The 24,607-nt window shown below is 38.1% G+C and overlaps 1 protein-coding gene across 2 annotated transcripts in view; it reads right to left on the minus strand.

Moving 5' to 3' along the window:
* The window catches only part of LOC137104933 (cadherin-12-like), an 88,125-nt gene that overhangs the window by 37,387 nt on the left and 26,131 nt on the right, over positions 1–24,607 (minus strand). For both annotated transcript variants that reach the window (XR_010911762.1, XM_067486823.1), the window contains exons 2-5: positions 20,218–20,651; positions 5,818–6,112; positions 2,270–2,389; positions 327–494 (exon numbers count right to left, since the gene is read on the minus strand). Coding sequence is in view for 1 of the 2 variants with exons in the window: in XM_067486823.1 (XP_067342924.1) it covers positions 327–494; positions 2,270–2,389; positions 5,818–6,112; positions 20,218–20,463 (829 nt within the window). In the remaining variant the exon portion in view is untranslated. The remainder of the gene's footprint in view (positions 1–326; positions 495–2,269; positions 2,390–5,817; positions 6,113–20,217; positions 20,652–24,607) is intronic.

Genomic DNA, 24,607 nt, shown 5'->3' on the forward strand with positions numbered 1-24,607 from the left:
ACCTAATCTAAATATAGAAGGGTGCCCCAGGAGCGAAATAACCCCAGGTTATTTGCCAGAGGTGGTAGTTTTAGATGCAATCATGCTAAATAAACAGCCCTTTCCTTACAACAGAGCATAATGACAAATAATGAAAACCAATTACAAAGAGTAGAAGTGATGAGCACCCCCTGCCCTGTTGTAATTGCGCTGTGTTTATTTCGTTATCATAAAATGTGTCGACCTGCATAAGGTCACCTGTGTCACTACTGTTTCACAGAAACAGGAGCCGGTGTTGTTAAACAGTCATAATCTATAAATGTGCATTACCTACAAAGGACACTCACTTTTAGAGAACCTGGGTGGGTTATCGTTGACGTCGCTGAGGGTGATGTTGACAGTGGTGGTCCCAGCCAGTCCTCCCAGCTGGCCCCCCATGTCCTTGGCCTGGATTAATACTTGGTACTGTTCCTTCACCTCTCTGTCCATATTGGGCAAGGCTGTCTTTATAACCCCTGAGGGAAAAGCAAGACTGATGAGAAATACAGATAATAAAGCAGGGAGAAATAGAGGAATGAGAAGAGATTGTGAGAGGCAGCGATAGTGAGATGAAAGACAAAGGGAAATGTGGTAAACATAAAAGCCCCTGAATTATATTTGGCACCAAAATGCACAATATATTTCCACCTAAGAAGGTTGCTCCTCAGTAAGAAGCTGCACATGTGCCTCTGACCAAGGCTGAAATGGAGGTCATTTCACAAACTGGAGACACTTGACATTCAATAGGGAACTCTGGTGAAGCCATATAATGATTCACTTGAGGATCAGAGACCCTGAGATCAGAGAGCGTTTGTACTGCAGATTAATAGCTAGGTCAGTGGGAGGTTGGCAGGCTAAAAGAGAGCAGGCAGCAAAGGTGGGCCTGCACCTCGTCCCTCCTCTTATTCCATTTAATATGGTGACAATGTCCCATTTGATGCACAGATGTCTAACGTGCGAAGTCAAAATCAAAGACTGCTTATTTTTACAATTTCTGGCATCCTTTTAGGTTTGTATTTTTGGAGAAGGAAGTGTGTCTGTCTCTGATAGGGATAATTCCTGTGATGTGCACAGCGATTTCCATATGTTGTTATCGTCACCCTCCCCTTTTCTCACCTTTTTGATCCCAGTGTTTGCTCCCTTTGTTGATGTATGTTTAGAGATAGATGCAAGCCCAGCAGGCCAAACATTTACTTTAACAGTTTGATTTTTTTCCCCAGCATCACTTTGAAATACTGTCACAGTGGGATGAGCGACATAATCAGCAACAGATTCCACTGTATCTGCCTGCGTGATATGTATGAACCCATTTTCATATCCTTTGAACTGTCCTAGATAATAAGCCAACAGCAGCTTGCTATGTGCAAGCAAACACTGCTGATATAAATGTATTTCAGACATGGAGCAGTCATTTGCCATACAGGCCATTTTTTCACACCTGTCGCATAATTGCATTTTGTATCTATGAGGGAACACATGTTCTTCTGTGGCCTGCGGATTTTTGGAGCCCCCATGGGGTCATTTCCGAGGCCTATTACATTGTCCTAGGACCTTATTTATAAAGAGTATGAAATGACTCCTAACTGGCCAAAAGTTGTAGGAGTAAGAGCAATTTAGCAACATTGGTAAGTTAGGAAATCACTCGTCACAGATCTCCACAACAATGTAGGAGTGCTGACAGCGATACCACATAACCCTGGGGGGACTTGGAGTGGCTTTCCAACAAATGTACCCTACTACAGAAATGGAATTGGTAGCATTAATGCATATTACTAAGCTTTTAATATCGATAGTATGCTCTGTTATGTTTTTGCCATTAAGCATAAACTGATTTTGCATTTCATTAAAAAAAATCTAAATACAGGGGGAAAAAACTGTAAACCTTAACTGTGAGAAAAACTACAACATGTTGCTACTATCTGCACCCTGCGGCTTGGAATGGTGTAAAGTATGTCACACTCTTTTGACTTCATAAATAACTTTTAGGAAGTTTTATAAAGTTCCTCTCTGAGGTACCTAGTAGTGTTTTTACTCCCACTGTAAATTACCTTGTTTTGCAGGAATGATTCTCATACGCCTGATGAATACGGGCCCTGATGTAAATTATGTTTCAACTAGTCGCTTTGCATTCACTACTGAGAAGATACTCAACAATTCATATCATTCCAGACTAATGGCACAAATGACCTTATTTCACTGCAATGCCTGACTGTTTCTTTACATAAATCAGCAAAAGACAGAGGATACATACCTGTTTTTGGGTCAACAGAGAAGTATGGCTGACCATGGAGAATGCTGTATACCACTCTCGCACTGTTTCCATAGGTAGGGTCATCTGCATCTGTGGCTGTCACTTGTGTCACATATGTCCCTGTGGAAAAAAGCGGGAAACATATTGACTTCATTTGTTTCCTCTTAAGACCTAAGCCCTTTGAATTTGATCAGTGTACTGAATGATCTCACCTGACACTAATGAAGGATGAGTCACAAGTGAGAAAGCTACAGCTAATGCTGCACAGTCCATGTCCCTGAGAGGGTGCAATTAGTAGAAGTGTGAAAGAGAAAGAATGTCTGGAGTTGTTCAGTATGTTCTGTTTGTGAGTGGCTATTAAGTTGCTTTGCTGCAGGTCAGACTGTGGTTTCTCCAGGCAGCTTCAAGGTGTGAATGTTATGAGGACGTTCGAGCAAAAGAGAGGTAGCCTCTCTGTGAAACCAGCCTGAATAAATAAAGGTTAAACAAAAAAAAAAAGAAAAGAAATGCTATCATTAAGAAAACAAAGAGCTGAGGGAAGAACAGTATTAAGATGGCAGACTTCCAAACTGCGGCAGCAACAGGGACAGAATAATTACTTGTCAGACATTCGGCTCATCCTCCCTAACTAGCTGGCATTGAAAACACCATTTCATTAACGCGATCCTTATTTGGCACCTATTCAAATTTAACAGATTCAGTCGAAAGTTTCCACTAAACAAGAACAACCACAAAAAAATGTCTTTCCAGAATGCCTTGTCGGTCTAACCGTTTTATAACTTTAAAGCACAAAACACGAACGTGGTGCTTCTTGGGCCGATGGGGAGATTCTTTAGAAAGGGGGCTTGCAGACAGGTTAATTGAATGCTATGTCCATGTAGCAATCAAATACCCACGTTTGGCTAGAAAAAAAGCACACTGTGTAAAATATTCCCCTCAGAATAGAAGACACCAATCAGGTGGATTGCATTTGCACGGTCACTTTAGATTCTGGTGTGCTCCTAGTTGCCTGTAAAGAACTTAGTGTATATTAAATAGGCTTTGCCGTCTGAGCAGATGGTAACAATGGCATTAAAACATTAGGTGAAAGAGATTAGTGTCTCAATCCTCGATAACAAAGCCACAGATTTCTGATTAGACATACAGGAGAAGGACTCCGTCGTGTTCAACATGAATATATACAATGGATGAGATAATACATTTCATTTGAGCCAAGCAGAGGAAATCCACAACACTAAGAGCTCAGATGTAGTGAAAGTTTAAAAGCCTGTAATTGTGGCTGACACCTTCACATTTGTAGGCAACTAAGGCAATGGCCTCTGGCTGCACAAGTCGAATAAATTCTATTCATATAATTATGGAAATGCAGGTGTGTGTAAGAATTGGGAGGCAGGAATGGCTTCAAATGTCACTGCTGGTAAACAGGGGAAGAGAATGCAGGCGGTGGCTTTCTGAAATCTATCTGGTTACATTAGGTATTCCTTATATTATAATATCCAACCAGTTACTGTACAGTGCACATGTAACTACCTAATTTGGACCAACATGCAAAGTACACACAGATTTTCTGACATATTTTACGTCTGAATGTGAAGAGACAGACTTAGAGCAATAAAAAAAGACGGATTCAGTCATAAAAGGACTTCTGCAGAGTCTCATATTAACAACTTGCAGTGCAAGTTTTTAGGAAGACTGCAGTAAAAAAAAGTATCTAGCCATAGATACTTTGTAGTAATTACACAGTTTTTCAACTCAAGTATTTTTATAAGTGACTTTTCCAATCAGGGATAAGCTCATTGGCAACAACCTTAAGGGGATGTGGATTATTGCTGTAAGTAGTTTTATACAGCTGGGCCATAGATTTGTCTTTATTGCCAACTTCCTTTGCATATTTATGTTCGGCATCTCTCTCTTTTTGTTTTGCCTGCTAACATAAAAACATCCACAGGGACATTCTAGCCAAAGACAACGAGAGGAGTGTAACAGTTAATGGACCCACTGATCACACAAGTTTAGCTGCTATAAATATTGATAAAGATAAAGTTTGTTTGATCTGCTGCAGTATTAAGAAGTTGAGGTAGAGGTAACTTTCACACCAATTGAGGGGATTTGTTTAAATCTCCCACCTGGATTTTCAGCAAAGGTATTTCTGATAGCAATGTCACTCTGCATAATTTGGCAACAATTATCAGCCCTGTTAATGTTCTAACAATAACGGCAGACTCGGAAGGTAATTTCTAAACCCACTGCTTATACTGTAGCAGCACTGTAGCAGTACATATTTTAGTCTGCTTACTCTTTAGCACTTTATAGCAGTGCCCTAGCACACAAAAGTGCAGCAAGTTCTTTCTGATATCATAGCCAACTTCTGTCTGCAAACTGCAAAAAAGCGATTTTGGACAATGTGTTTCATGTTTTATTTCATTAACTATATTAGAATTTATTCAGCACAAATAATATTAAAATACTAAAATTTACCTCCTCATAAAAAACAATTAGTCTCATCTAATAAACAATGTTATCCAGCTGTATTATGGTATATATATAGGCTCATATTAACACAGGTACACCATCTCACCAATCAAGTAAAAGTAGACCTTCAAATTCTTTACTTAAGGCAAAGTAGATGTTCTACAGTCGCTTCAATTAAAAAAGTACTCGAGTGAGAAAGTAATGTGTTCTTAACAGTGTTAAATTTGAAGCTGTTGATAGCGTACATTTACAAGTCTAGTCCAGACTTGTAATCTGCATAAAATAACTAAATAAAAGCAGCATTGAGTAGAAATATTTAAATATTTAAGCTACTTCAAAATTGTACTGATGGAAGTGATAAGAAGCTGTAATACCCTGTTGGAGCATCACACAGAAAGGCAGGTACCTATTCAGACTATCTAAACATCAAACTAAAGAGAGTCTCCCCACATTGAGTTAAATCATAAAAATAAAAACTAAAGATGTATCTGAAATCCCTAAGAAGGTGGTAGAAGGTAATTTATTTGAAAGAATAAGTGTTAAGGTGATTGAAACTTCTAACAGTATTTATCTATCGGCCCTATAATTGATCACACTGAATGTAGGTGGTGTTAAAGTGAATCTCTGCACTACTGCTTCTGTGGTCACTAATTTTGTGTTTTGATCAACTTGAAAACTCCTGTGATTCTTCAGTAAGGCGTTTCAGAGGAGCATGTGATTTTGAGTGTTCACTGGTACTATGCCATGTTGTTCCTGCTTTCTACCCTGGGGACAACAGATTTTTGAGTTTTCAGGGCTTTGTTGCCTTTCACATCAAGAGGTACCATTCTCCCTGCAAATTACCTTGATCTGTTCTTCCTAAGGGAGACGTATAAAGAGAAAGCAGGCAAATATACGCAGGCCACACTGAGAATAACTGCTTCTTGAAATGTCAAAATCTGTTGGGGGAACAGCTTTGCTCTACTAGGTGTACTTGTGATGCTCCTGAAACTCAGCAGAAAAGAAAACTTTCGCTGTGCAGATTGCAATTCTCTAATGTCTATGTGTTTAATCAGAACAAGTTACTGGTCACTTACCTACTGGTGACATCTCAGGAACGCTGGCCGTATAGGGCCCCTCAAGGAACTTTGGCTCATTGTCGTTGATGTCTTGAACCTTGATCACAAATTCAGACTCAGGTTCTAGGGGCTTATTGGTGTTGAGGTCAACAGCCTGGGCGCGTAGAGTGTAGTAAGGCTTCTCCTCCCTGTCAAGACTCCTTAAGGCATGGATGTCCCCCGTTGTTTGGTCAATTGTGAAAATGGAGCCAGCCCCTTCCCCCGAGAGGGTATACTTCACCACACTGTCCCCCTTATCGAGGTCAGTATGCAGCTGCAAGACAAAAGGAGGAAAAAAGACAGGTTGAGTGCAAACATTGGCACAGATAATGATTCATTGAAAGCACTGGGGAAGAGCTGTCAAGGAACAGTATTTCACAAAGACAGCCAAGGAAACTGACTGTGCATCAAAGAGCAAATTCATGTCTGTGCAAGGATCTGCAAAAGACTACGGCAATGAGAAATGTAAAATGATCGTACTTTCAGAACATTTCACAGATTAATGGGGCTAAATCTCTCATAAATAATGTATTCTCTCAGTGCAATTATGCCGCAGCGATAAGTCTGCTCTCTGCTCTTATAGGAGATAGAAGCTTTTCTCAAAGTGGCAAAGATCAGACGGTGAAAACTAGAGGTAAATACTCATTTTCCACATGAACAAATTTTAATACTTTCACCTGACAGGGGAGGGCTGTGACCAAGTGACACCTAACCAGTTGCAAAATATCACTACTCCAGCCAGAGAACATCTTTGTTAATATAGATCCGGGGCCCAGTACCTCTCTTTGTACAAGACAAACACATTCTGGGCTGTTGGCAGAACGCCTATTGACACAGTTATGTTTACCTCCCTACAGAGATCAGTCATAAAATTCAAAGCCGTTTAAATATTTAAGGGCTCTAATGCAATATAATCATCACAATGTCCAGTATGGGTATGGATTTTCCGCTTCTTATAAATGACATGGACTTTCCAACAACATACAGCAATCTTATCCAAGGAGACAGATATTTTAAGCACTGAGGCAGAAGCATATGTTGTAACCAGTTGACTAGAGAACCTGCTGGCTTGGGGCAATGTGGATTAATTTTTCTCTGTCATAACGCTTCCATAACGCGCACTGACATATCTTTAATTCTGCACTTTATGGTTGCGTGCAGGGCTCTTCTTTAGCACTGCTATAACTAAATCAGCATGGTTACTTCTTTGGGTTCTTTCAGATGGGAACTCATGTTTTAATGCTGGTGTCATCTGACTGAATATGGATTATTGTCTTGCAATTACCTCTGTATTTTTTCACTAGCTATAGACCGATTGGCTCCGGATTCTAAAGCTGACTTTTTAAAAGCCAATTTACTAGCTCTCTATCCTTCTGGTAAATAATACGTCATCATTTGACACATATCCAATTTTCCACTGAACCTCCATGGCTGTTTCAGCCATGTAGAGGAGGGGAAATTTGAGATGCAGCTATAAATTCTCTGTAGGTTCCGATTCAAAACAACCCAAAACACACTGAGAGCATTTGCTGATTCAGTGCAAATTGCCCAGTTCATACAAGTATAGCATGGCATCATAATGTGTACCCATGGTGCATTATTCATCGCTATTAAAATGAACGAGAATTATTTTTAGTCCTTGACCCTTGTTGGGTGACAACCTAGTCCCATAGCATTCTCTACAACAAGCACAAAATGTCATATGCAGAACGTGTATTTTCCAATCGAATATTGTGAAAAATATCCTCCACAAACTAACTAACTAACTAACATTAAATATTGTATATTACAATCTGAACACACTACTTACACTAAATATAAGGTTATACCTAATTGGTCTGTTTATAGGCATGAAAACCATTCTGCTTATTCTCTGGGTTTAGAATATGAACAAGGTCAACCATCCCTATTCAAAATTATTGTCCTCTACAGCTAAGTTAATTTACTACCATGATCATTATAGTGTTAGTGTTATGATATCCACGCTTAATGAGTTGTGATATGTCACTTATACCCATGATTAACAACTGGCATTCAAGAATTAAAGTTTAACAGTAAATATGTATATTCAACTCATGTTTAACTGATAATAACAATTACTATACACTGACCAGGCATTACATTATGACCACCTGTGCAATGTAATGCAATCTAAAACAGATTTTTGTGCATATCTTTTGTAGGTTGTCCAAAACATTAGATCCACTTCTTTTTATAAAGCACTAGTTCAACTCCACTACCCACTTTGACCCCAATAATACACACAATACACTTTCTGACAGCCTGTTTCAACCTAAAAACTTAGAAATTATAACCTTGCAAAGGTAGAATTTATGGCAGAGCCTCTGTATTAGATTGTTTTAAATTGCACAGGTTGCCATAATGTTATGGCTGATCAAAAAAAGTTAAACCTTAGCTGCTTTTCATCGGGCTATTCAACATGGAACTGCTAATTTTCCCATGACCTTTAACCACCTTAATGCAAAGATGTGGTGAATATACAGTTTCTTGCTGTATGAATTTATGAGGTTCATCTGATTGTGCATTTATAAGGAACAACATGGAACTGATTTGAAAGCTGCAGCGAATAATCAAGATGTATTGTTCAGATGTAAAATTTAAAAAAAGGGTGTGTACTTTTGCTTGTGATATAAAGAAAGTTACACCAGCCAAAGTACCAAACCAGGTGAAAAAAAAACATCAGATAAAGTTGTAATTTTTCAACATTCATATTCATTTAAACTGGTAACTTAAGAAACGCCCCTTTTTAATTAGCTTCCGGATGCCACCGCCCTTGCGCCAATAAAACGGGCACGAGCCTGGCGGCCATATTTCGGTTGGGTACTTCGGAGTTTGCTTCATGGTAAATGTGAACTGAGGCTTCTAGTTCGGTGTTTGTCACGGTCGGAATACCGCAAGTGATAAACCTTGACAGCTCCGGGTATTTTTGAGGCTGTAATGTCGAATAAATGAGAGCTAAGTGCAGTTTGTGAGCACGGCTAGGTGGGCAGCTCATAGTTAACGCTAGCTAAAATGTGGCAACTTTGTGTTTGCAAGAAATTGACATGCTAGCTCATCAGTGCGAAGCGCGCACAAACGCAGACGACACCAGACGACGTTTTGGAAAGAAAACTGGTCAAACACAAGTGTTAAATCGCTGCTAAATTGCTTCTAAATAAAATAAACATTTCTTGAGGGGACATATGAACAAACACCCGCGCGCTTGACGGCGAGGCTTCTAGCTTATTGCTAACGTGACGCTGTGCACCTGTGCGTTGTGACGTGCGAATTTGTGGACCGAAAAATGGAAAGTGACGTTGGCCGTGAACGCGGGACACCTAGTCTGGAAGGACTTGACAGAGGAGATGAACTCCGGGTTTTTCCAAGGGATCCTGACAGCGATGGCGTTGACCTACGAGGGGCTTGTCAACACACTCCGGAGTTAGCAGGGACTTGTAAAGGTAGGACACGTTTTAATTCAGTTCCGCTTTGTGCTGTGTGTTGGTTGTTCAAAGGCAGCTGTGGCTTCTGCTATTTCTTTATGTAATGGGAGTGATTTGTCCGAATATGCGATAAATTGAGAAGCATTTTGTTTTGATGATTGTATGCAACTGCTGGAGCAGATTGCAAAGTTGATGCACTTTGGAAATGTAAGAGATTATTCTTTTTGGTCGCTGTACCAATCGTTTGTTGTGGTTTTGTCCCACTTGCTGAGGCGGTGTGGGTGAAGGCTGAATTTTTCTTTTTTTTTTTATGGATAAATCACATTCTATTCTTGTAGTTTATTTTAGTCGGCGACATTTATTTGTTGAGCTGTGTCATCAGTCAACTTGGGTGAGCTGCAGTGATTGTAACAATTTATCATTGTGAGACATGGCACGTCTTTGAAATTAAGGCAGAGTTCATTTATTAATCAGTACAAAGCCAGCAGGGTTTTGTCTTTAACTTTATGGGTTTATACAGCTAATTAACTACTAAAATGATTTAGAGAGCGTTTGTGTTGTAGTGTTTGACATGTGAAGTAGTAGTGCAGAAATCTTGACTTAGAAATTGATATTCCTTATTCTACTTTTGTTTGAAGCATGTTCTCTCTCTGATGCTAACATGTCTTGTTCCTGCCTATTGATATAATTCTGTTCTCTCCCATGCTGTCTGTGTTAAGGCTTGGCCTTGGCCTCTGTGCTTTCTGTCTGTATGTGTATTTCTGCCTCTCTTATTGACCCATGGCAGTGTTGTTGGCAGTAGTTGCTTACATTTTAGGGACCTCCTCTATTAGGTTGCTTATATAAATAACTAGTACTCATTTGAGTTTTCTGTTTTGTCTGCATGTGGCTTCCAGAGCAAACACTGCTATTAGAAAAGCTGGAGGGTTTTGGGTTAAACCCTTAAAAACAGTAATAAGAGTGGTGGAAAGTTTTCTAGTAGCTGCTATATTATTCTCACAAAGCACAGTGGTCCAATAATTGCATTTCCAGTTGAGCTAAATGGAAGGGAACTATTTACCATTGCCCTTTTTGTACTGTCAGAAGTTTAGTTTCAGGAATCTGGTTGCTCTTAGTTTTTATGAGAAACATGTGCTTCTAGGTTTTCCACTCATTAACCTCATAACTGAGTATTTTAGTACACTGTGTATTGGTGTCATGGCAATAGGAAAACTGTTTCATGTAACCGTTGGTCATTTTATTATCAATGTAATTTCCTATTGGTTTATAATTCAGTAATCTAATGTAATCCATTCACATTATATATGACTTCATTTGTACTAGATTAATCTATGTTTAACTGTTGCAGATTTTTTTTATTTATTTTTTTTCCAAACAGCTTGTCCTAGATAAAACGATAGATAAGATGGCAATCCGTGTAATTAGCAATTTCGGAGTTGGCATAGTATTAGCTTGTTATGTACTGTTCTAAACGTTTGGTGACAATGGGATCAACTGTATTCATTATACTAAGCAAAGAAAGAGATGTTGCTGATGGAAAACGAGCACGGTATTCACACAGCATCAACACCTGTGGGTAACCTCACGCAATCTAATAGAAAACTGAAATGATGCATAAAAAGAGAGGACGTATAGGTTGCATTATAATCTAAAATGTTCATTTATCACACATGAAAAAATAACAAGCGTTTTACAAGGAAGTCTATAACTGAGGGGACTGAATCAGTACCGTTCTGACACCCTTCTGAAAATGAGCATTGTAAACCTCAAGCAGTGTCCGTTTCAGGCCACTTGTTTTGGATTGTATAGGATTGTTTAGGTGTTCATCATAATTTTCATTACATATACAATATAGTGCACAAAGGCAGTTAAACAGAATAGGGAGATGGTGACAATGATTACTGCATAGATAATAATTACTGTACTCATAACTCATCAAGTGTTCAGGCAGGCCTTTAATTTATACCCTAATAATCATCAACACTAAATACTTGAACTAAAGATGCATTGGGCTATAGTGTACTTGTGTGTTGTCTGAGGAGTAAATTTGAGGTATTAAATAAACATTCTTTTTATGACTAATATGAAGTTTATATAGAGCTGGTTTTTATTTCTCTCTTGCACTCTCTTTTGGACTGACAAGGGGCGACAGCATTGTGAACATATTTTGCTTATTTGCAGTTTATTCAATACAAATACCCTGGAGAGGTACCTGCAAATCAATTAATAACTGCACAGTTAAAGATGAAAAGAAATGCAAATATAGAATGAATAGGCACATTCCCTCATTAATTATAAGTTAAAGTTGACTATTAATTAAAAATTCCATTAGTCTAACAATGGTAATGGTAATCAATTATATAAAAAGATTCATTACTATGGAGGCGCACATGAGCTTTTTTGAGCATAAAAACAGCTCATTGGGCTGAATAGACAGGAGGCAGTACTAAAAATACAACCTGTTCAACATGCAAGACAGTTAGTGATTTTACTAAACAGGGAAATTAAATGATCTATTTCTATTTGTTAACCTTTGTTTGGAGTTTATAATAGCTGAATCGACAAAACCGAGTACATGCATGCAGAATTCAAATGATGGCATAGGATAAATAATAAACTTCATGTAACCCCCCCCCCAAAAAAAACCTAAAGGAAACAAACATACATTTACTTAATAAAGCATTTGCGGGATGGCTGCCTGAGAACTGGCTCACATAGACAGCATGATGATATACACTCATTATGGTAAAAATGTCTTCACACCTCATTCTTCATGATAAGCATAATTACCAAGATGCTCTGCTTAGGATTCCAGTTGACATGGTAGCTATAAAAAGAAACAGGTAGTGCGAGGAAGTGAAATAAGATTCTTTTTAGCATCCAATGTCACACCATCTGTTTGAGTAATTTTGTTTGCATTCTAGACTTTTTCTTTCTCTCTGATAACTGCTCAATGTTCATATTTCATTATTCCAAGAGTGATTGTCAAGCATTTTACATTTACATTTTAAACAGTTAGTAAATGCTTTTGTCAAACAGATGTTTCTATGAACACTTCAGAGGCTGGCTTAACTTCCTATTTTATGATGGCTTTTTATCAGCACACATACAGATATCAGAGCGTTCATAGCTGTGACCTCTAATTTCCACATTGTTCTCTCTAACCATTAGGCTATCTTGCCCTGCTTGGAACAGTTGAGCCAATGCAGATGGGCTGCCAATGCATCAGCAATGTTGTCAAAACAAATGTTGGCAAGCCCTGTTATTCATGTGCTATTAATCATCACTGCAAAATACATCTATTGACTGAAGCTACTCAACTGCTTGTACAAATGGGGAGGAAAAATATAGCTCCTCTTACTGACTGTGCAGGATGGTGATTGAGCTTCAGAGGAAATTCTTGACTGTAAGAGATGGTGGTGTTCCCTGTTACTTTCAGAATTTGCAGTAACCCTCCATATTGATTAATACAAGTGATTTCAGAGGAGAATGCAGCCAACCGCTGTCGAAAATGCTGTAATTGGATTTCTGCAACAGTGATTATTTGGGTTTCCTTTCCTTTGAAGAAAACATATGGAAACTACAACTCCTAGCTGGCAGCATATGGACCAGCAAGTACAATTTGTAAATTGGTAAACATTCTTAAGAGCATTAGAACATAATTATGCTATATATGTATTAAAATTAGTCCCCCCAGGACTTCAGACTTTATGTGATGTGATGGTTGTGGCCTAAAGTACGAGATGTTTTTGGTGGCGACATTTTTAGGCATTTGTTGCAATGTAGTAGAGGGAGCAATTTTTTATTATAGAGAGAGGGAGAGAGACTACACTAATGTTAACACTAACCATGCTTATTCAACCAATCTCCTATCAACTCTGTTGCATGATGAGAAACTGGCTAGTATGTTGTAAGTGGGGCATTGTCAGGCCAGTGGCATGTCATATCACATAATGGCTGCTGGTTGCGTGGTAAATTTCTGCCAAAAGTCCTCATACTGGTGAGCTGCTGATGGAAAGAAAGCACTATGTCAAATGCTCCAAGCTTATTAAAGCTGATCGATATTTGCTTGCAAGCCAATTCTTTGCTGGTGACAGCTCGGAGCCTGCTATCTGGGTTGTGTCATGCCTCAGTCAGGTAATAGGAGTTGGGGAAAGGGGATAACACACGCGCGCACACACACACACACACACCAGGCTATACTGGTATGTATACAACCACAGAAAAGGGGAGAGGGGATTGGAAGATGGGGAGAGGACAAAATGGGATAGATGGACAGATATTGTAGAGTGTGTATGACAACAGGGAGAAACCTCTGAGATTTATCCACCACTAAAGCTGTAGTTGTTCAAGGCACTGCTTTGTACATCTCACCCGTTTTTAAGTGGACATGAAAGCCCAAACCACGATAATTTTTTAGGGTGGTAGTTACTAGGACTTGAGGCTGTCATATTCTATTTAATTAACTAATATATCAATGTTGATATTGATACAACATACATAATGCATTTTTTTAAAAAACCTAGAATCACAACAATAGTATTCATCAATGTCAAGACACAAATGGAAATGTTGACCATTTCAGTAAGTGATACTGATTGGCACATTAGCACACCATTTGGAAATATGATCCAGGCAATTCAGGAGAAAAGTCCATTACCCACGAGGACAAAATATGAAACGTATTACTTTGGCAGGACAGACGAATGGCATCATTAGCTTTTATTTCAGATGTTCTTTTCAGAATCTCTTGCAGCATTCATCATCAACATACATTACACTTGTAAATGCCCTCAACCTTGTAATATGTTCTAACAAGCAGCTGAATCATTGGCACACCTTATGCATAATCTTCAGGAGAGTGATCTTTTCAACTTACTTTGCATTTGACAGGAAATTACTTTGGTATCAAATTTGCAGATGAGGGAATGGGATGATATAGAAATAAGTTCACATATGATCATTTTTGTAGGATTGGGTTTTATATATAGATATATATTCTATATGATTCACATCTGTCCTAAAGTTTATTTTTAGTATGTAAACATTTATCAATTTCTTAGTCTGATTCTTGTGAATAAATACATTTCTCAAAGCTCGAGTCACCTAATTAGTGGTATGTACTTGTACTTGTACTTGCTTTTTTTCCCCCCCAGACTCAGTGATTGCTGTATTGTTCTGCCAGGCAATCAGCTACTGCATCAGACATGCTTTTTGGAGTTATGGCTACATCAACAAGATTGTTTGGTGCTTTGGTCAGGCTCTGCATGTAGTCTTGCTTACCTATAGGTCACTGAACAGGACTTTCTATAGAACAATGAAAGGTATGAAGTTATGAGGCCTGTGATTTTTGCAGTTGATGTTAATAAGTTGCTCAGATCCTCTGAAGGCTTTTACAATGTGACTATCATCATCATGGCATGTAAACTGCTTTGCTGCTTTAATATGGGTCTTTATGTGCTTTCCAAGCACTCTGCAGCTAAATTCCACAGTATTTAAACAATATCTTTTAATGACTTGGCGAAGCTGTCATAGAAGGGCTGATGAATCTTGTCGTCCTGTGATGCAATCTTTGTTGTACATAAGTCTTGTTTAAAAGGTTTTTATGTCCTTCCTTATAGGTTCTCATTGAAAAATTAAATTGCAGTCTCCACATCAGTAATAAATCTCAGCCAGGTGTGGGGTGGGACTGGGAGGAAGAGCCATCAATAAAAAGATGGATGGTTATTCCTTGACAGGCAGGAAGCAAAGGAATAAACAAGTTGTAGGGGAAAAACAGTGCTGCCCTTTCTACTATAAGTGGGTTATTGAGTTTTATTTAAATGAGCGACCTTTTGTCTGTGAAATGGGGCATTGGAGCATGCCACTGCAGACTTTACACACTCCTTTTCTCTTAAAGGTCCCATGTTTGACTCTATCTTAATTCTTAATTGATTGGATTTCTTTTTAATCTTGAGTGCATTTGCTGTAAGGTGTATAATGCTTGCTTTATGAACTTAAATGGTGCAGTGTGAGTGTTTATTTTTTTATTTAGTCTGTGTAGCGGTTTCCCTCACTGCCTTTCTTGTGAATAATTTGTTTAATCCCCTTTGGAAAGCTGTGCACATCGCCTTAATATGATGTACCTTTTGATCAATATTTAAAAAGGGAAAACACTGCGGTTTCTTTCTTGGGGGGTTGACAGTCCCTCTAAATCTTATTGTATGTTTACGATTCAAAGTTATCCCTCCCCGTATTGGTCCCTACTCTGTCTTCCCCAGCTCCCTGATATTTTAATAATCTCTTTTCCGCTTCAATATTTTCGTAAACAAAATGTATATTTATTGTGCTATCACAGGTTAAGGTTTGTATAATTGATTAGACAGCTCAAATGCAACATACAAGTGTGTCTAAACTTTCTTTCCTTTCCTGTATTTTCTTGCAGTGCTCTTAATTTAATCTGCTTAAATCACACTGACACACATATCTCACTGTATGATGTCAATCCAAAATTCATCTAGTTAGAAAGTCCGAGCATTGTTAGTGATATCCTGAGAGAAGAGCTGCAGAATATCTGCTGAACTCTGTTGAGAGTTTAATAAGGAGTGAAAGGAAGCAGCCTGGATTGATTTACAGCCAAACTGCTAATGGCAGATTTTTCTTGCAGATAATCACTGCTCAGCATAGGAGAATCCTCTGCATTATCTAATTGTGAGTGCACAGGGTTGTTACATTAACCCCTATAAGCCATGTGGGCTTAAACTGCTAATCTGCAGTAAAGGGGCTGTTGTCAACGAAAGACTGAGAAGTTTCTCTACATGAAGATTAGTATTAAATGTGAAATTCTGGTGCTCACAGGGATTCCTGTTCAATATGTCCTTGTGACTGCTTTGTATTTCAATTGAAATGATTAATGTAATATATGTTTTAATCCAGAGGACACAATTACAATATTTCTCTTAATTTATTGTGATTGGCCTTTAAAATTGAGAAGTCACACTACATTACTGTCCACTCAGAAAAGCAGCCTTTCTATGAACCTGAACAGCTAATAAGAGGTATAAAACCCCTTTTGAATAACCTTGCTAGATGCTTTGTGTTTATTTACACTGTAGATCCATTGAGGTATCAATACCACTTTTTTATAGCAGAAGTACATTTGATGCACTCCATAGAGGAACCTTGGTGATCCAGAGACTCTGGAGACATGGTGGCTATGTGAAAAATTAAATAAGTACTTTTCCAAACAACAGCAGTTGAATTGACCTTGAAGAATTCCCCAAGGCATCTGCTTCCATTTTAAAGCCAGGGACCAGCAGTAGTGCTAAAGACCAAGTTGAATCTTGTCATGACCTGATTTACACCTGAGGTGGAAAAGAGGATAATTAAGTAAGTAGTGTAAGTAGCAGCTCCCAGTTGTGACTGCAGGATTTCTAAGGCTCCTGTCACGTTTTGGTGTTTGCCTCCTTGACTTGTCTGGCCAAGAAGTTGTAATTAGGCATTAGGACATTGTTTTTCTCTGAATGTGTACACCCAAACACACACTGAAAATATTACTGGTCTTGTTTTTTCACTTAAAGTTTTAAAGTATTCTCAAATTAGGTCACACTTATCAAATGGTATAAGATCCTTTATTTGAAGTTAATTCTCTTTATATTGTAGTCTCAAGTGAAAACACGAAGGTGAAAAATATTATGTATTGGTACTAATACAAAATTAGGCTTTATTTTTTTATTTTATTTTTTCCTCTTGGAATTTATGTCCCTCTACTATTCTTTGCCCAAGTCTTGAAACAATGTGAAACTATTCTTGAAGAGGGAGTCTTAAAAAAATAGTCAGGTGCCCATATGAACACACAGGTGTTTCACTTGCTGTAATTGTTCCTCCTGTTAATACACTCCATCAATTTACCTTCTTCAAGGCTCTTCAGTTGAAGTCATAGAGGGCCAAAATCCAACTCCTTATTCTAAGCAAAGATATATATATATATATATATTTCAATGTGGATCTTAAGCTAATATGAGGCGAAAGCAGTCTGAAAATATTTTAAAAAATCGGTGGGGGGAAAAAAATGGGATATCTTTCAAAATGAGTCTTTGTAGTGTTAAAAATAACCCTCTTTCCTTTGACAGTGTTGAATTGTAGTAGAAGGAAAGTAACCAAAGGAATTTTGAACTACAAATGGTGTAACTTTGAAAGATATTCTCTTAATGTGCCTAATTTGTAAGCTTAAAGCATTTTATTGCCTTAAGATAAAAAATATATATATATTTTTTTTTATTTAAGAAGGTGTGGATTTGTGCCCCTATCCCTTTCATTGGAAGCATCTTTTAGTGGGATCTCTTGATGGTCTGTATTAACAGGAGGTTCAGTTACAGCAAGTAAAACCTGTTTCAGTGTACATACGGGCACCTGACTGTTTTTTCAAGACACACTAAGTGGGAAAGTAAACCTGTCCATTAATTCTTTAATAGTTATCCTTCATAGGGCTGCAACATGAGAAGAGACAGTGTTCACTTATATCTTATATGATATATATGACTCTCCACTCAATCAGTGGTTGCCCCCCTAGCTCTAGTTATCTTACCTTTTTTAAAATATTTTATTTATTTATTTTTATCGCATCTAAACTGACACAATTACTTTTTAATAACACATGGTATTTAACGGCCAATTTTAATACATAGCTTTGGCTGTTGATGTCAGTTGACCGTAATGAATTGAATACAGTTCAGAAGGCCGGAAATAAAATAAGGGGACTGACTTCTTCTTACCTGGATTAACTTTTAAAAATGCAAAGAACCAAAAAAAGTCCACTCAAAATGCCCACAATAGTTATCACACTAATCTCATTAATCACCTCATGATTTAAGTCATGATTATATATTGATTTTAAAAAATTAAATTAAATGGACATGATAGATTTAATTGCTGTCAGGCATGATGCGAACTACTTCACCAATATGCTGCCTCGAGACCTAAAAATGCGAAAAAAAGGTGAACCTTTTTTTTTTTTTAAATGAAAGAAGGGGAATAAAAAATAAATTATGAAGCCAAAGTGAACATTTACTCTTTTCACACAAAAAACCACAACAGCTGCAATTAGGTATTGCCTGTGCTAATGAACAGATGAGTATTGTTTAAAAAAAAATACAGAATTTATCACAAACAAAATCTAAATTTGATACAAACACAACCATTGTAGATAGAAATTGTGATAAAATGGCTCCTGGTTTCAGAGTAAACTGATTGAAAATGTAAAACCTTAGCTGTAATTGTCCCTTCAGGAGTTACCACAGCGGAACGTGTTACGCACGTTGATTTGGCATGAGTTTTTATACCAGATGCCTGTCTTGCTGCAACCCTCCCATTTTATTTGGACTCGGCAACAAGGTGGCCCTTGGTGGGATTTGAACCTGTGGCCTTCTACAAACCAACCCAGTCCTCTACCACTGAACCACCAGGCCCTCAAATCAATATCATCATTAGTAACATCATAAAATGTCTTTGATTTTGATTGAACTGCTACTCAAAGAAAGAGCCAAAGGCTAGAAGGAAAAATCTGTGGTGTTTTCCCTTAACTCAGTTACTGAGAAATTAATGCTGACATCTGACACATAATACTAGTAATAATTTTGATAATTACATCTTCATTTGGTCCAGAAGGGCACTTCTACCACTCAGGGAAAGTGGCAGTCTCTTGAGCCACTATAACCCCACTACTCAGCAGGTCATTGGATGGAAATCATGTTTACACTCTAGAGTGAATACATTACCACAATTAGGCATTGATGTATTATAGAACAAGCATTCACTGCACAAGACTCATGGTCCATTAGAGTTCATTTATGTGCCTTGAAAACAAAATTGTTCCCGTTATAGGCCTCCATGATCGTACTTGATAACTCATTGGAAAACATGTCACTAACGCCCACCCCTACCAGTCTCCAGGCATTATTTGCTAAAATTTGATCTTCTTCAGCTACAGTCATTTTAAAGCAAAAGCCTTTCCCTTGTGGTTGTCCTGACAAAGGTCCGAGGTTGTCATCTTCAAATGCTTTTCATACGGCAAAGAATCAGTCAATTATTTTGAAGCTTTGCAGCAGCCCAGGATTAAGGTTGATGCAACCAGCTACCTTCCTCCCCCTGCGTTTAGCCCCAGAGACTTCCACAAGCAGTGTGGCTTGTCAGGGCTGATTGCAGTGGCACTGGGGCAGATAAGTCAGTCTTACTATTATCCTATGTAAGCTAGGAGTGCCAAATTACAACTTTAGTCTTAAAGCCCCACGGAGTTTACTTACGAGTTTCTTAAGCCACAGCAGAGAATAAAAAAAACCCTACTTTAAAAACAGAAATGGCTAAGGTTTGTGGAGGGACAAAAAGTATATCGTGTGTGTGTACGCACATCCATCTGGATTCAGTTCAGCTCTAAAGGGTTTCACCGCGGTCTTTTTATTACCTTCAGCATCTTCCCTGGCTCATAACTATGATGTTCTGAAAACTTTACAACTATCATTTAAATTTATTCCTACTATTCTATTGATTCTCTCACCAATTCAGTGTCATGTGGCTTAAGCTATTCTAACAGAAATGTAGGGACAGCTCCATTAGCATCTATAGCATTTTTTTTTTTTTTTTCTCACAATGCCTGAGACAGATTACATATAAAAACATTAACAAGGACAGATTTACAACAAATGCATTATTAGTTTGGAATGGTTATACTCAATTGCAGGAGAAAAATCAGTTTGTATGGAATGGTATCAATAATAAATATATAACCTGTTTGGTTTCTGGATGTTGTTCAGCTTTAAACTTACTGTAAATTTCTTTTTATATTTTATCATCTGCTCTCGGTCCTTCTATTTACCACAAATCCAATTTCTTCCAAGCTCCTTACTACGTGATTTATGACTTCTCCTACACCATCAATAACCAGAAAAAGGCTTGTTTTTACCTTGCCCACGTACTGCGGGTCTGACCCCATGTACTCCTCCAGTACAAAGAACTGGTTCCACACCCAGCCCCTTTTGACCCGCTGATATCCAGCCACCCCATTCCTCATCGGGCCCACCAAGGTCCTGGTGTGTTCCCTCCCCGTCCTGCTCCGTCCTAGTAGTGGTGAAGGTGGACGTAAAGAAGAGACTGAGCCTTCGTCAACAAGAATCCACAGGAACAGCAGCAGGCAGTTCCTTGTTAGCATTGGCAATCTCTGAGATTCAAGTCCTCAAGTTAAAGTCCAGTGATGAGAGCTGCGCCACAGTGAAAGAACTTGTAAAGGTGGTTATGGGGGAATGGGTGAGGTGGAAAGGTGGGGTGGGGGGCATAAACCCCAAAGCTGTTTTCCTGGGTCTGTCAGGATCCCACTCAGAGATGTATGGAGCTCATCACCTGAAGGAGAGAGAAAAATATATTGATTCAAAAGGCTTGCTTTTTGCTGAAGCTGGCATTACATGCATTATATATTTCAATAATACAGTGTTATTACTCTGATTAGTTCACGACTGTTTCACAGCACACTAAAATATCATGAGGTAATATCTTGCTGTTCATAAATACCTATGGCATTTGGCAATTTCTAGCACATATTCTTTGTCCCCACCTACTGCCTGCTTTAGATTTTAACTGCTCAGTGAGGAACAATACTACTGGCATTCTCAAACATAAACTTAAGTGTTACGATTATTTACATGGTGATAGACTACTTCTGCACTTGTCTGTTTTCTAAGATGTATGTTCTAATTAGCTTGTTTATGCGTCTCCTCAGTGAAAAACTTGTCAGTTACAGGCCACCACACAATGTGCCACAATCCTGTCAGTGGTTACTGCTGTTCCCTCATTTCCCATAGAGGTTAAAAGTCATGCATTATTTAATAACACTTTAATCGGGGAGTGCTGATGAGCTTTTGTGTTTTGCTTCACAAACCTTGTCTTAGTATTTTTTTTTAATTAAACCTTCTGGAAATGGAGATAAAAAGGCAAAATGCCTAGTTGTTACATCAGGCAACCATCTGAAGATGTAGCATAATGCATTGCTAGTGCATAGACATAAATGAAATGTCAGTCAAAAGCATCATCCTCACAATGGTTTAGGAGTTTGCTTTGTTTCAGATGTCATTCTGGGTAGGAGCACAGTAGAATTGACAGCCAAGGGCCACATGAGATTGTAAAGCTTACTGCAGGACGTCATTTGACAGATTTGTTTTATAAAAAACTGGAACCTTTTCCGTAGAGAACATGTCAGATAGAGAATCCAGCTCATAGATGGGCAGTCAAATATGTAACATGTTCTTTCTAGCAGTGATTGTGGTGATGCGTAGCACAATTGATCAATGTAAATTGAAGGATGAAAATATATATTCATAATTTAACTATCAGTTGTTATACAGCATAAAAGAGACCATATTATACAACCAACTTAATTTGTTAAGCCTTATTCACTACTGAGCAAACAGCTATTGCAGTGTTGCTGTTCACACCTTCTTTGTAACACTGACTACAATAAACAATCAAGCATTCAGCTCTAGCCTTTGTTACAAGACACTTAATTGTGCTGAAATGGGAACCACAAATGGTTGGAATGAAGAATGAAGATAATGGTTTCCACACCTGGTTTATTGTTCTTCTCTCCTTCCTAATGCATTTATAAGCTGTACTGTAATGTAAGACAGCGTGCCTTTAATTTCATAACCAGAGCCCTCATTGACATCATTGTCTTTGATTAATTATACAGACTTGGAACATCAGCTTCAGAGGGAGATTACTTCAACAAGGTTATGATGTACACCCAGATCCATTTATTCTCTCTGTCACCATGGTATCTTAAAAGTCAAAACTGATCTGCAAAGTTCCCTGTGCAAAATTGGCAGGAACTATCTTGACATGGGTCAGACATGCCTCTCCCTCAGGTCGCTCCTCATTTAGCATCGACATAATGGAAAATGACTGTTCTCATAATTCCTGCAAAATCACGCCTCTGCCACTGTACAGCCCTGCTTGGCTTGATGCATATTTTATGAGATAAGTTCATTAGCATGTGTCGGGCTTCGGTTGTGAGCCTTGACCTGTGTGTCTACTTCAGATAACACGATGCAGTGGGCTGACAGCGTTTTCACACATCACCTTCAATAATCAAAGAACATATGGCTAGCCGATCTGCTGGTGCAGATTACCACCCACAAGAGACTCCCACAGAAAGTTATTAGTCGTCAAGGCTGACAAACAAATAAGTAGGCATTGACTTCTGGAATGGCGGGGAGAAATGAGTCATCCGGATCAAGTTCTTGTTTTGCATACACTTTCATTCCCTGATAGATATGTGGGAAGAGAGATTTTCTTCTTTTCCTTCTTTAACAACTGCAGTGTTTTGCACTGTGGGCTGACATGTCATTCAGAGACACGGAGAAGTCATAGCTGTTTTAATGAGGTTATGGACCAGAATACCATAGAATTAATTGATCAAGAAAGCTTTTGAATTGCTAAAAATTGGGTGTGATTAACACACAAAATAGGTTTCCTGGATGTAGAAGTACCTCATTTAATTAGGATTAAAAAACTTGGTGTGTTAATTGGAATGGTGCTGTCTGTGTATTAAGTCCTCACTCAGTCACAAGCTCCAAAACCCCTCTTATGATCATGCAAATAAAGCATGTATAGTTAATATAATACAAAATAGATTTGTTCCTGGCTTTTACATATATTTTTAGAGGTTTAGGTGCAGTGTATTTGATAGTTGTTGGAAGTAGAGCCTTTATTGCTAATGGAGAGCTGCTATTTATAAACTGAAATTATGTTTACTTTACAAACTGAATTATGACAGTTGTGTTATTTGAAATGTGTGTGAAGAATTTTTGACATTTGATTCTACACACTGTATTTTCGATTTCATTGCATATAAATGCAGTTATAGATTGTAGAAACAAAAAAAGTGGCTAATAAATACTACAAAGTCCATTAGGTCTATAATTCCACAGTCTACAAAAAGCATTAAAGGTAGCTCAAATTGGGAATAGTTACCTGTCAGATAATGATTAGCAGATAGTGAGGTGATTACTATTAGTGTTGTTCAGACGTCTAATTAAGCTAACCTGTGTTGAATCAATATGATGAATGTATTACACACTTGTCTATATGCTTTTTTTCAGGCTTGATAATCAGCCCTAAAATGAACACATTGAAAGATACGATGGCAAAAGTTAAATCAGTTGTTTAACTAAGTTGTTTAAAAAAGTATTATACAGCATATTTTCAGTTAAAAGAAAACTTGAAAATTGTTGTATGATGAAAAACTAAATGTGTTTATTCAATCTTAGCTTATGGAAATTTTTAATGTGTTTAATTGTGTGTAACTATTGTGGTTTGGGCTGTCATAAATGAGGCTAACAATTATTCTCTGCAAATATAAAGGAGAAAAGAAAAACAATACAGGTAAAATTTTCTAGGGCTGTGTGTAGTTAGTATTTCTGCATAAATATTAAGGGTACGAGTACAGATTGTTTCAATAACTGAATGTAATGGCAGCAAAGAGTATTCTTGCAGTACCTCGTGTTAAGATTCAGCCCTGACACAGTGCTGAACCTTAGTGATCAAAAAAAGTGAACACAGGTCTGACTGAAATAATATGCACTAAGGCTGGGGAGGTGAAGGAGGATGTTAGTGAGGGAAATCACTGTCAATCACAGGACATTGTTTCTGCAACGCTAAGGCAAAAGAAGACTGTAATATAATTGAAACCCTTGAGAGGAAAAGTGGGAGGAGAGCAGTGTAGGTGCAAGCAACGTAATGAAAATGGGAGTAGCAACACAGCTGGCCAGTCAGGCTAAATTACCAAAGAACACCTCATGCGTAGGTTATAGCACACCCAGAATAATGAATAGTGAATGGCTCTGTTAGTTAATAGGGTACCCTTACTTATTTACATTAGTTTGGATTCACTCATTTTGTTGGCATGGTGTAAAAAAACTGTGTGCCTTCTCTGTGTCTAGGTGGATTAACAATGGCACTCAATGTTAGATGCAACATACTATGTTGTTGCGTTGGGTAAAAACACAACCATACTTTCATTGGTTGATTTTCTTTATAGATTATACACTAGAATGCTCCTTCCATGTAAGCCTGTGCATAAAGCTGTGAAGAGAACAATACTTGGTTCACTAAACAATGGGAACAATAATATGATGTGATGAGTTGTTTTCCCCACTTTTCTTGACATCCCACGCACATTATGTTTAGGGAGAGCCAAAGGATGCCTTCAACTCACATCATGTCTGGGCAGTTTTTGTAAAGTTGGTGTTAGGGAGGAAAAGCTGTAACTTTTCACTTCTCTAAAACTTTACTTCTCAAAACTT

Source organism: Channa argus, chromosome 19 (assembly GCF_033026475.1).
Source record: "Channa argus isolate prfri chromosome 19, Channa argus male v1.0, whole genome shotgun sequence".
NCBI lineage: Eukaryota > Metazoa > Chordata > Actinopteri > Anabantiformes > Channidae > Channa > Channa argus.